We start from the raw sequence: 13,483 nt of genomic DNA, 5'->3' as shown, positions 1-13,483 counted from the left end.
CAGAAGAGTGCGTCTTCCTGGAGTGCCAGAAGAGTGCACCTTCCTGGAGTGCCAGTAGAGTGCACCTTCCTGGAGTGCCAGTAGAGTGCACCTTCCTGGAGTGCCAGAAGAGTGCACCTTTCTGTAGTGTCAGTAGAGTGCCCCTTCCTGGAGTGCCAGAAGAGTGCACCTTTCTGGAGTGCCAGTAGATTGCACCTTCCAGGAGTGCCAGAAGAGTGCACCTTCCTGGTGTGCAAGAAGAGTGCACCTTCCTGGAGTGCCAGAAGAGTGCACCTTCCTGGAGTGCCAGTAGAGTGCACCTTTCTGGAGTGCCAGAAGAGTGCACCTTCCTGGAGTGCCAGAAGAGTGCACCTTCCTGGAGTTCCAGAAGAGTGCACCTTCCTGGAGTGCCAGTAGAGTGCACCTTCCTGGAGTGCCCGAAGAGTGCACCTTCCTGGAGTGCCAGAAGAGTGCACCTTCCTGGAGTGCCAGAAGAGTGCACCTTTCTGGAGTGCCAGTAGAGTGCACTTTTTTGGAGTGCCAGAAGAGTGCACCTTCCTGGAGTGCCAGAAGAGTGCACCTTCCTGGAGTTCCAGAAGAGTGCACCTTCCTGGAGTGCCAGTAGAGTGCACCTTCCTGGAGTTCCAGAAGAGTGCACCTTCCTGGAGTGCCAGTAGAGTGCACCTTCCTGGAGTGCCAGAAGAGTGCACCTTCCTGGAGTGCCAGTAGAGTGCACCTTTCTGGAGTGCCAGAAGAGTGCACCTTCCTGGAGTTCCAGAAGAGTGCACCTTCCTGGAGTTCCAGAAGAGTGCACCTTCCTGGAGTGCCAGTAGAGTGCACCTTCCTGGAGTTCCAGAAGAGTGCACCTTCCTGGAGTGCCAGTAGAGTGCATCTTCCTTTAGTGCCAGTAGAGTGCACCTTCCTGGAGTGCCATTAGAGTGCCTATTCCTAGAGTGCCAGTAGAGTGCACCTTCCTGGAGTGCCAGAAGAGTGCGTCTTCCTGGAGTGCCAGAAGAGTGCACCTTCCTGGAGTGCCAGTAGAGTGCACCTTCCTGGAGTGCCAGTAGAGTGCACCTTCCTGGAGTGCCAGAAGAGTGCACCTTTCTGTAGTGCCAGTAGAGTGCCCCTTTCTGGAGTGCCAGAAGAGTGCACCTTTCTGGAGTGCCAGTAGATTGCACCTTCCAGGAGTGCCAGAAGAGTGCACCTTCCTGGTGTGCAAGAAGAGTGCACCTTCCTGGAGTGCCAGAAGAGTGCACCTTCCTGGAGTGCCAGTAGAGTGCACCTTTCTGGAGTACCTGGAGTTTACCTGGAGAGAGTTCCGGGGGTCAACGCCCCCGCGGCCCGGTCTGAGACCAGGCCTCCTGGTGGATCAGAGCCTGATCAACCAGGCTGTTGCTGCTGGCTGCACGCAAACCAACATACGAGCCACAGCCCGGCTGATCCGGAACTGACTTTAGGTGCTTGTCCAGTGCCAGCTTGAAGACTGCCAGGGGTCTGTTGGTAATCCCCCTTATGTGTGCTGGGAGGCAGTTGAACAGTCTCGGGTCCCTGACACTTATTGTATGGTCTCTTAACGTGCTAGTGACACCCCTGCTTTTCATTGGGGGGATGGTGCATCGTCTGCCAAGTCTTTTGCTTTTGTAATGAGTGATTTTCGTGTACAAGTTCGGTACTAGTCCCTCTAGGATTTTCCAGGTGTATATAATCATGTATCTCTCCCTCCTGCGTTCCAGGGAATACAGGTTTAGGAACCTCAAGCGCTCCCAATAATTGAGGTGTTTTATCTCCGTTATGCGCGCCGTGAAAGTTCTCTGTACATTTTCTAGGTCGGCAATTTCACCTGCCTTGAAAGGTGCTGTTAGTGTGCAGCAATATTCCAGCCTAGATAGAACAAGTGACCTGAAGAGTGTCATCATGGGCTTGGCCTCCCTAGTTTTGAAGGTTCTCATTATCCATCCTGTCATTTTTCTAGCAGATGCGATTGATACAATGTTATGGTCCTTGAAGGTGAGATCCTCCGACATGATCACTCCCAGGTCTTTGACGTTGGTGTTTCGCTCTATTTTGTGGCCAGAATTTGTTTTGTACTCTGATGAAGATTTAATTTCCTCATGTTTACCATATCTGAGTAATTGAAATTTCTCATCGTTGAACTTCATATTGTTTTCTGCAGCCCACTGAAAGATTTGGTTGATGTCTGCCTGGAGCTTTGCAGTGTCTGCAATGGAAGACACTGTCATGCAGATTCGGGTGTCATCTGCAAAGGAAGACACGGTGCTGTGGCTGACATCCTTGTCTATGTCGGATATAAGGATGAGGAACAAGATGGGAGCGAGTACTGTGCCTTGTGGAACAGAGCTTTTCACCGTAGCTGCCTCGGACTTTACTCTGTTGACGACTACTCTCTGTGTTCTGTTAGTGAGGAAATTATAGATCCATCGACCGACTTTTCCTGTTATTCCTTTAGCACGCATTTTGTGCGCTATTACGCCATGGTCACACTTGTCGAAGGCTTTTCCAAAGTCTGTATATATTACATCTGCATTCTTTTTGTCTTCTAGTGCATTTAGGACCTTGTCGTAGTGGTCCAATAGTTGAGACAGACAGGAGTGCCAGAAGAGTGCCAGAAGAGTGCACCTTCCTGGAGTGCCAGAAGAGTGCACCTTCCTGGAGTTCCAGAAGAGTGCACCTTCCTGGAGTGCCAGTAGAGTGCACCTTCCTGGAGTGCCCGAAGAGTGCACCTTCCTGGAGTGCCAGAAGAGTGCACCTTCCTGGAGTGCCAGAAGAGTGCACCTTCCTGGAGTGCCAGTAGAGTGCACCTTTTTGGAGTGCCAGAAGAGTGCACCTTTTTGGAGTGCCAGAAGAGTGCACCTTCCTGGAGTTCCAGAAGAGTGCACCTTCCTGGAGTGCCAGTAGAGTGCACCTTCCTGGAGTTCCAGAAGAGTGCACCTTCCTGGAGTGCCAGTAGAGTGCACCTTCCTGGAGTGCCAGAAGAGTGCGTCTTCCTGGAGTGCCAGAAGAGTGCACCTTCCTGGAGTGCCGGAAGAGTGCACCTTCCTGGAGTGCCAGAAGAGTGCACCTTCCTGGAGTGCCAGTAGAGTGCACCTTTCTGGAGTTCCAGAAGAGTGCACCTTCCTGGAGTGCCAGAAGAGTGCACCTTCCTGGAGTTCCAGAAGAGTGCACCTTCCTGGAGTGCCAGAAGAGTGCACCTTCCTGGAGTGCCAGTAGAGTGCACCTTTCTGGAGTTCCAGAAGAGTGCACCTTCCTGGAGTGCCAGTAGAGTGCACCTTCCTGGAGTTCCAGAAGAGTGCACCTTCCTGGAGTGCCAGAAGAGTGCACCTTCCTGGAGTGCCAGTAGAGTGCACCTTCCTGGAGTGCGAGAGCACCGTTGATGAGGTGGATCACGGGTTGATGCTACCTGTCCATCTGTACTCTCACCCGGACTGTACTCAACTGTACTCAACTGTACTCAACTGTACTCAACTGTACTCAACTGTACTCAACTGTACTCAACTGTACTCAACTGTTGAATGTTTATATTTAGACACATTTGACAAGTGCTTATGTGTTGTACATGTGTGTGTGTGTGTGTACTCACCTATTTGTACTCATCTAGTTGAGGTTGCACGGGTCGAGTCCTAGCTTCTGGCCCCGTCTCTTGACTGGTCCCTACTAGGTCACTCTCCCTGAACCGTGAGCTTTATCATACCTCTGCTTAAAGCTATGTATGGATCCTGCCTTGACTACATCGCTTCCCTAACTATTCCACTTCCTGACTACTCTGTGGCTGAAGAAATGCTTTCAAACATCCCTGTGATTCATCTGTGTCTTCAGCTTCCAACTGTGTCCCTTTGTTACTGTGTTCAGTCTCTGGAACATCCTGTCTTTGTCCACCTTGTCAATTCCTCTCAGTATTTTGTATGTCATTATCATGTGTGTGTGTGTGTACTCACTTATTTGTACTCACCTATTTGCCTGCTCCATGAGTTTATCAAACCTCGTCTTAAAACTATGTATGGTTCCCGCCTCCACTACGTCGCTTTCTAGGAAGAAATACTTCCTAACATCCCTTTGACTCATCTGAGTCTTCAACTTCCAATTGTGACCCCTTGTTAATGTGTCCCCTCTCTGGAACACCTTGTCTTTGTCCACCTTGTCAATTCCCCACAGTATTTTATATGTCATTAGTATGTCTCCCCTGACCCTCCTGTCCTCCAGTGTCGTCAGACCGATTTCCCTTAACCTTTCTTCGTAGGACATTTCCCTTAGCTCTGTAACTAGTCTTGTTGCAAACCTTTGTACTTTTTCTAATTTCTTGACGTGCTTGACCAGGTGTGGGTTTCAAACTGGTGCTGCATACTCCAGTAATGGCCTGACGTATACGGTGTACAGAGTCTTGAACGCTTTCTTACTGAGGTATCGCAATGCTACTCTCAGGTTTGCTAGGCGCCCGTATGCGGCAGCAGTTATCTGATTGGTGTGCGCCTCAGGAGGTGTGCTCGGTATTATACTCACCCCAAGATCTTTTTCCTTGAGTGAGGTTTGCAGTCTTTGGCCACCTACACTATACTCTGTCTGCAGTCTTCTCTGCCCTTCCCGGATCTTCATGACTTTTCATTTGGCAGGGTTAAATTCAAGGAGCCAGTTGTTGGACCAGGCTTGTAGCCTGTCCAGGTCTCTTTGTAGTCCTGCCTGATCCTCGACCGATTTAATTCTCCTCATTGACTTCACATCATCTGCAAACAGGGACACTTCTGAGTCTATCCCTTCCATTATGTTATTCACATATATAAAAAACAGCACAGGTCCTAGGACTGACCCCTATGGAACCCCGCTCTTCACAGGCGCCCTCGCTGACACCTCGTCACATACCATAACTCGTTGTTTCCTCCCTGTCAAATAATCTCTGATCCATTGCAGTGCCTTTCCTGTTATGTGTGCCTGATCCTCAAGCTTTTGCAGTAACCTCTTGTGAGGAACTGTGTCGAAGGCCTTCTAGCAGTCCAAGAAAATGCAGTCTATCCACCCCTTTCTCTCTCTCCTGACTTTTGTCACCTTGTCATAAAACTCCAGTAGGTTTGTGACACAGGATTTTCCTTCCCTGAAACCGTGCTGGTTGTCGATTATAAGCTTGTGTCTTTCTAGGTGCTCTACCCTCCTTCTGATGATCTTCGCCATGACTTTGCATATTACACACATCAGTGACACAGGTCTGTAGTTTAATGCCTTGTGTCTGTCTCCTTTCTTAAAAATTGGGACTACATTTGCCATCTTCCATACCTCAGGTAGTTCCCCAGTTTCAATGGATGTGTTGAAGATTTTTGTTAGTGGCACACACAGCATCTCTGCTCCCTCTCTAGAGACCCACAGAGAGATGTTGTCTGGTCCCACCGCCTTTGAGGTATCAAGTTCACATAGCAGCTTCTTCACCTCCTCCTTGGTTGTGTACCTCATCCAGCACTTGTTGGTGTACCTCCCTATTCTGAATTCCTGGAGTCCTTCCTGTCTCCACTGTAAATACTTCTCTAAATCTCACGTTGAGCTCCTCACATACCTCTTGGTCATTTCTTGTGAACTCCTCACCTTCCTTCCTCAGCCTGATTACCTGGTCCTTCACTGTTGTTTCGCTCCTAATGTGGCTGTACAACAGCTTCGGGTCGGACTTGACTTTTGATGCTATGTCATTTTCGTATTGTCGCTGAGCCTCCCTTCTTATCTGTGCATATTCGTTTCTGGCTATGCAGCTAATCTCTTTATTTTCCTGGAAATATAAACACATTTTCTGGGTCCTTTATCTTCTGTACTTTTTTCATTCTCTATCACACTTTTGCCTCCCTACACTTTTGGATGAACTAAGTGTCAGTGGAACGCCTTCCAACTGAACAAAAGAAATTAATGGAAAAATAAATAAATAAAGAAATAACTTAGGAAAAATGAGAATAATGATTTTTGAGAATTTTACTTAAAATTTAAATATAATAAAAAAAATTGGCCTTCAGTTTCTTTTAGTTGGGCAGGAGTAGGTATGGCCCTGGATAGTTCCTCTGATGTTATTTATGTGGGTTATCCTGGGGCAGATGGTAACAATCCGATGTTCTGGAATCTCCTACCACTTGGATGGAGCACAAGTAGAATAGGTAAGGGCCGGTAGTAGTAGAATATTGTTAATAAGTATTATTAACATGTCTTGCTCCTTTATCTGGCGTCTATCCTGGAAGACCACGCCAGGAACAGAGCTGGTAAATAAGAGAAAATAAACTGGTTACCCATAGTTATGATAATATAACATTTAAGAATTGAAAAGAATGATAAATGCCAAAATCATTACTGGTAACCAGCAAACAAAATAAAGAAACAAACAGTGATACTCCTGGTATATCACCCTACCTGATTAGGAGAAGAGTGGAGGTGAAGTGACTCTCCAAACTTCAACCCACACCAGGTAAGGTCAATATTACCAGGAGTAGAAACTAACAAATCGGACACCAGGAACTAGTTTCGCCCCAGCCCGCCAGAGAGGAGGGGGGGGTGCACGCGACGTAACTAATGGTTCCTGGATGCCCGAACAACCTTAACCCCGCTTACGCCTACTTTTCCCTCACAATACCCCCTTCCAAAACTTATGGACGGAGTCAATAAGTCAACGAACAGAGGGAAAAGAACTATGTACAACCTCGGCTCAGCCAATCTGAGAAGTGGTTTTCAGAGCCAGAAATATGAACGATTTTAGGCTTATAGGGCTGAATAGCCAGAGCCCCTTTTAAGTGTCTGTTAATGCATAACATTCTTTATCCACAGTGGAATATCTTTCTTCTTTGGGCAGCTGGACGCATAGTCGAAGTTAAAATATATTTATGACCTGATGAACGAGGAGTGATAGGGTCAACTATATCTACTGCAACCCTTGCAAAAGGTACTGAGAAAATTGGCATCTTTACCATAGGAACTCTCCTAGTTCTACCCTTCTGCGTGGAAAGTTGACATACGTGACATGATCTGCAGTACTTATAGATGTCAGCGGGCATGCTAGGCCAGAAATATAGGTTCTTGATTTTATTATAGGTCTTCCTATGTGAAAAATGGCCAGAGATTGGCAAGTCATGAGAAATCTTTAAAATGGTTTCACGGCAATCCTGCGGAATGACTAACAGGCTTCGACCAACGTCATTGGGTTTGTCCGCAGACACTATAGTCTTGTACAAAAGATCGTGTTTGAACTCAAACTTGTAAGAAAATTTCTTTCTCTGGGTCACCTTGCCATTTAAAGCTAACTTCCGAGATTCCTCTAAGGAAGGACAAGTCTTTTGAAGACCCTCTAAATCTATATGAGACAGCTCGATTGGCTTTCCTTTGGAAAGAACTAATGGGTGGATAGGTTTTACCTTAGACTGAGCTCTGGTAACGACGTTAATCGAGTCTAGTTGTTGTATAGATTGTGCCACACGTAGTTTTCCACTGGCGTCTGCGTTGTCCAGTTCAAGTGACTGACTTACTAAAGGTGTTACCGGAGTTTTGTAACCATCAGCTCTCTGATTTAGGTTATCCAACTGAATCTCATCTGGAACTATCTGTGAAGAAACAGAGATATTAGGTTCCAACCCTTCCTTGGAAACTCCAAATTCCAAACAGTCCTTCTCAGATGGGAAAGTAGCCCCTTGTATGTTCCCAACCAAAACAGAACATGAGGTTATCGGGGCAACTACGGCATCTACCCATCCTGAGAACCATTTGCACCTAACAAAACATCTGACTGTTGGAAAAGAGTCGCTTCTTCCTAAATAGTCAGTTAACTTAGTGGACTTATAACGTGAAGAATCTAGGTTAGGGAAGAGCTTACTTGAGATAACAATACAGGAACATCCAGTGTCTCTAAGAATGGTTGACACATTCATACCATTGACTGTACCTTCACTAAAAGGTGCGTTCATGTTTGATTCAGTGAAACATTTACCGACATTTTCACCTTTTTTTCTAGGACAGTCGGGCCGTCTATGACCCCACTCATTACAGTTGAAACACTTTACTGTGAAGGCCGTGGAATTCTTAGGTACGGAGGGTTTGGATCCCTCAGATTGCTTAGGCACAACAGGCTTATATCTGCTACGCTCTTTAGGGTAGTTATTATGAGCGCACGCATATATATCAGCAGCTTGTGCCATTTCCGCAGCCGTATGAACGTTTCGTTCTTTAATGAATATTCGTAAGTCAGAGTTTACAGAAGAAAGGAATTGATCTCTTACCATCAGGTCTCGTAAAGATTCGAAATCGTGGTCAACCTCAGCACTATCAATCCACGAATCAAATAATCTGAAAAGTGTTGTTAAGAATTGCATGTAATTTTGATGAGGAGTTATTTTAATGTGTCTAAACTCCGACCTGTAATGATGAGTAGTTTTTTTGAAAGCCTGTAGTATAGCTTTCTTCAGCAGGCTATAACTAGAAATAACATCAGAGGGTAGAGTGGAATAGACGTTTAATGCTGAACCTGACAGTAGTAAGCCAAGCCTAGTAGCCCAAGAATCTGATGGCCAGTCACAGAGAGTAGCAGTACTCTCGAATCGAGTAATATATGCCGCTATGTCATCTTGTTCTGAGAAAGGTGGTATTTGTGGCATCCTAATATTAGGTTCTTGGGAAGGATATTCTAGTACCCCTTCATCTATTTTCTGTTTAGATAGTTCTATCTTCTTGGCTTCTAATTCCAACCTTGATTGTTCTAACTCCCTCTGCTTAGCCTGTTCTTCAATTTCCTTCATTTTGAAGGCTACCTCTCTTGCCTGAACTCTGTCTTCTCTAGCTATCCTTTCCTGTTCGATTTTATCTTCCCGAGCTAGTCTTTCCTGTTCCTTTTTCTCTTCTCGAGCTAGTCTTTTCTCCTCTCGAGCTAGTCTTTCCTGTTCTTTTTTTTCCTCTCGAGCTAGTCTTTTCTCCTCTCGAGCTAGTCTTTCCTGTTCTTTTTCTTCTTCTCGAGCTAGTCTTTCCTGTTCTTTTTTCTCTTCAATAGCCATTTTAGCAGTAATGTAACTATCAAGGCTTTGTCCTGTAAATCCCATTTCCTTTCCAGCTTTCAACCAGAAATCTAAAGAATCCATCTTGTAAAAAGAAATATTAAGCACCCAACTTCAACTGACTTACTTAAAATTAACAGTAACGTCTGTTACAAAAGAGGGACACAGTCCGCACACTTTAAACTTCCCAAAGTAGAAAATGAAATAAATATTTCTCCCTGGAAGAATACACTTGTGGGCTCAATAGCCTTCACTAAGCAAAACACACACGGTTCACACAGGAGGGGTTATTATCAAAGTTCCCCAGGTCCAACAAATAGGTAAACTTCTAAACCGAACCCTAGAACCTAACAACGGTAAGTCAACCAGACTACCAGTAATGACTTGACACCTCAACTAACTCACCCTTTTCTATCTTAAATGTTATACTCACAACCAGTTGAACCATCAGGACGATGTTGCTTCAAGAGTCGGATCCTGGCAAGGTCGCCATTGTCAGTGGAACGCCTTCCAACTGAACAAAAGAAATTAATGGAAAAATAAATAAATAAAGAAATAACTTAGGAAAAATGAGAATAATGATTTTTGAGAATTTTACTTAAAATTTAAATATAATAAAAAAAATTGGCCTTCAGTTTTTGTAGTTGGGTAGGAGTAGGTATGGCCCTGGATAGTTCCTCTGATGTTATTTATGTAGGTTATCCTGGGCAGATGGTAATCCGATGTTCTGGAATCTCCTACCACTTGGATGGAGCACAAGTAGAATAGGTAAGGGCCGGTAGTAGTAGAATAATGTTAATAAGTATTATTAACATGTCTTGCTCCTTTATCTGGCGTCTATCCTGGAAGACCACGCCAGGAACAGAGCTGATTAGGAGAAGAGTGGAGGTGAAGTGACTCTCCAAACTTCAACCCACACCAGGTAAGGTCAATATTACCAGGAGTAGAAACTAACAAATCGGACACCAGGAACTAGTTTCGCCCCAGCCCGCCAGAGAGAAGGGGGGGGTGCACGCGACGTAACTAATGGTTCCTGGTTGCCCGAACAACCTTAACCCCACTTACACCTACTTTTCCCTCACACTAAGGACTCGTTCTGGTCTTCCCATTATTTCTGTTTCCTTCGGGAACAAATCTTTCCTCTGCCTCCTTGCATTTTGTTGTCACATAGTCCATCATTTCTGTTACTGGTTTTCCTGCCAATTCTCTCTCCCACCGAATGTCTTGCAGGATGTTCCTCATGCCTGTGTAGTCTTCCCTTTGTAGTTTGGCTTTTCCCATCCTATTCCTGCTTCTCTCTCCGCTTGTAGCTCATCTATGTAATCAAAGCACAGAACCACATGATCAGTAGCTCCAAGAGACCTTTCATACGTGAGATCCTCGATGTTCGAACTACTCAAGGTGAATATTAGGTCAAGTTTTGCTGGATCGTCCTCACCTCTCTCTCTCTCTGGTAGTGTCTCTAACATGTTGATGCATGAGGTTTTCCAGTACCACATCCATCATCTTGGCTTTCCATGTTTCGGGACCCCCATGGGGCTCCAGGTTTTCCCAGCCAATCTCCTTGTGATTGAAATCATCCATAACTAGTAACTTTGCTCTCCCCACGTGAGCAAAGTTACTAGTTATGTTTTGTGTGTGTGTGTGTACTCACCTAATTGTGGTTGCAGGGATCGAGACTCAGCTCCTGGCCCCGCCTCTTCACCGAGTGCTGCTAGATCCTCTCTCTCCCTGCTCCATGAGCTTTATCATACCTCATCTTAAAGCTATGTATGGTTTCTGCCTCCACTACCTCACTTGCTAGGCTATTCCACTTCCTGACTACTCTATGACTAAAGAAATACTTCCTAACATCCCTCTGACTCATCTGAGTCTTCAGCTTCCAATTGTGACTCCTTGTTTCTGTGTTCCCTCTTTGGAACATCCTGTCTCTGTCCACCTTGTCTATTCCACGCAGTATTTTGTATGTCATTATCATGTCTTCCCTAACCCTCCTGTCCTCCAGTGTCGTCAGTCCGATTTCCCTCAGCCTTTCTTCATAGGACATTCCCCTTAGCTCTGGAACTAACCTTGTCACAAACCTTTTCACTTTCTCTAATTTATTGACGTGCTTGATCAAGTGCGGGTTCGAAACAGGTGCTGCATACTCCAGTATGGGCTTAACGTACACGGTGTACAGTGTCTTGAACGCTTCCTTACTAAGGTATCGGAATGCTGTTCTCAGGTTTGCCAGGCGCCCATATGCTGCAGCAGTTATCTGGTTGATGTGTGCTTCCGGAGATGTGGTCGGTGTTATACTCACCCCAAGACCTTTCTCCTTGAGCGAGGTTTGCGGTCTTTAGCCACCTAGCGTATACTCCGTCTGCGGTCTTCTTTGCCCTTCCCCGATCTTCATGACTTTGCATTTGGCGGGGTTAAATTCGAGAAGCCAGTTGCTGGACCAGGTGTCCAGCCTGTTCAGGTCTTGAAGTCCTGCCTGGTCCTCATCTGATTTAATTCTCCTCATTAACTTCACATCATCTGCAAACAGGGACACTTTTGAGTCTAACTCTTCCATCATGTCGTTCACATATACCAAAAATAGCACTGGTCCTAGGACCGACCCCTGTGGGACCCCACTCATCACAGGTGCCCAATGTGATACCTCATCACGTACCATGTCTCGTTGTTGCCTCCCTGTCAGGTATTCTCTGATCCATTGCAGTGCCCTTCCTGTTATACGTGCCTGATCCTCTAGCTTCTGCACTAATCTCTTGTAAGGAGCTGTGTCAAAGGCCTTCTTGCAGTCCAAGAAGATGCAATCAACCCACCCCTCTCTCTCGTGTCTTACTTCTGTTACTTTATCAAATAACTCCAGAAGGTTTGTGACACAGGATTTGCCCTCCATAAATATGTGCTGGTTGGGATTTATAATCTTGTTCCATTCCAGGTGCTCCACCACTCTCCTCCTGATAATCATCTCCATGACTTTGCATACTATACACGTCAGTGACACTAGTCTATAGTTTAGTGCCTCTTTTCTGACTCCTTTTTTAAAAATGGGAACTACATTTGCTGTCTTCCATACCTCAGGTAGTTGCCCAGTTTCAAGGAATGTGTTGAAGATCGTGGTTAGTGGCACACACAGCATATCCACTCCCTCTCTAAGGACCCATAGGGAGATCTTGTCCGGCCCCATTACCTTTGAGATATCAATGTCCTTCAGCAGCTTCTTCACCTCCTCCTCAGTCGTATGTATGTTATCCAACACTTGTTGATATATTCCTTGCTAGTGTCCCCCCTCTGTTCTGTCCTCCCAGAGGCCTTACTGTCTCCATTGTAAATACTTCCTTAAATCTCATGTTGAGCTCCTCACATACCTCTTGATCGTTTCTTGTGAGTTCCCCACCTTCTTTCCTCGGCCTGATCACCTGGTCTTTGACTGTTGTCTTCCTCCTAATGTGGCTATACAGCACTTTCAGGTCAGACTTGACTTTCGATGCTATGTCGTTTTCGTACTGTCGCTGAGCCTCCCTCCTTACCTGTGCATACTCGTTTCTGGCTCGACGACTAATCTCTTTATTTTCCTGAGTCCTTTGCCTTCTGTACTTTTTCCATTCTCTAGAGCACTTAGTTTTTGCCTCCTTATACCTTCAGGTAAACCAAGGACTCGTTCTGTCCTTCCCATTATTTTTGTTACCCTTGGTAACAAACCTTTCCTCTGCCGCCTTGCATTTTGTTGTTACAAAGTCCATCATTTCGTTTACTGATTTTCCTACAAACTCATGTTCCCACTGAACCTCCTGCAGGAAGTTCCTCATTCCTGTGTAGTCCCCCCTTTTATAGTTTAGCTTTTCCCTTTCTACTCCTGTTACCCTCTCCACTTTTAGCTCCACGATGTATTCAAACCTCATAACCACGTGGTCACTAGCTCCAAGGGGCTTTTCATATGTGATTTGCTCAATGTCTGAGCTACTCAGGGTGAACACGAGGTCCAGTCTTGCTGGTTCATCCTTCCCTCTCTCTCTCCGGTAGTGTTCCTAACATGTTGGTGCATGAAATTTGCCAGCACCACATCCATCATCTTGCTCTCCATGTTTCAGGACCCCCATGTGGCTCCAGGTTTTCTCAATCTCCGTGTGATTGAAGTCGCCCATGACCAGTAACTTCACTCTATTCGAGTGAGCCCTTCTTGCCAACTCAGCTAGTGTGTCCACCATTGTTCTGTTGCACTCGTCATATTCCTCTCTTGGCCTCCTGCAGTTATGTGGTGGGTTATACATAACTGCAATGACTACCTTGTGTTCCCCTGACTGAGCTGTACTTACTATGTAATCCCTTTCTCCAATCTCGTCCACTCCTTCCATTTCTTGATAACCTCACCGGTTTTTAATTAGTAGTGCAACCCCTCCTCCCCCTCTGCTCCTTCTATCCTTCCTCGGGATCTGATATCCGGGTGGAAAGATTGCATCTGTTATTATCCCAGTGAGTTTTGTTTCTGTAACTGCTACGATGTC

At 45.8% G+C, this 13,483-nt stretch overlaps 1 protein-coding gene across 2 annotated transcripts; it reads right to left on the bottom strand.

The window, feature by feature from the left end:
• Nucleotides 1-5,957: 5,957 nt before the first annotated feature.
• Nucleotides 5,958-10,065, bottom strand: LOC138851807 (uncharacterized). 2 transcript variants are annotated; one of them, XR_011391416.1, is made up of 2 exons: nt 6,367-10,065; nt 5,958-6,215 (listed from the first exon to the last, which is right to left on the bottom strand). XR_011391416.1 is itself a non-coding variant. In XM_070081286.1 (2 exons), the coding sequence occupies exons 1-2, from the start codon at nt 9,069-9,071 to the stop codon at nt 6,186-6,188; spliced, it is 1,740 nt and encodes a 579-aa protein (XP_069937387.1). In that variant the 5' UTR covers nt 9,072-10,060; the 3' UTR covers nt 5,958-6,185. The 2 variants fall into 2 exon arrangements, 1 of the variants encoding a protein (XP_069937387.1); XM_070081286.1 differs by having other exon boundaries at nt 7,362-10,060.
• Nucleotides 10,066-13,483: the final 3,418 nt, after the last annotated feature.

The sequence above is a fragment of the Cherax quadricarinatus genome, unplaced genomic scaffold (genome assembly GCF_038502225.1).
Source record: "Cherax quadricarinatus isolate ZL_2023a unplaced genomic scaffold, ASM3850222v1 Contig2198, whole genome shotgun sequence".
NCBI classification, from domain to species: domain Eukaryota; kingdom Metazoa; phylum Arthropoda; class Malacostraca; order Decapoda; family Parastacidae; genus Cherax; species Cherax quadricarinatus.
This window is presented reverse-complemented; position numbering and strand designations above follow the sequence as displayed.

Coding starts and splice junctions, on each gene's coding strand:
- LOC138851807 (XM_070081286.1), bottom strand. CDS start 9,071: ATGGATTCTTTAGATTTCTGGTTGAAAGCTGGAAAGGAAATGGGATTT. Junction 6,216..7,361: donor TTACCAGAGCTCAGTCTAAG/GTAAAACCTATC, acceptor CTTATTTACCAG/CTCTGTTCCTGGCGTGGTCT.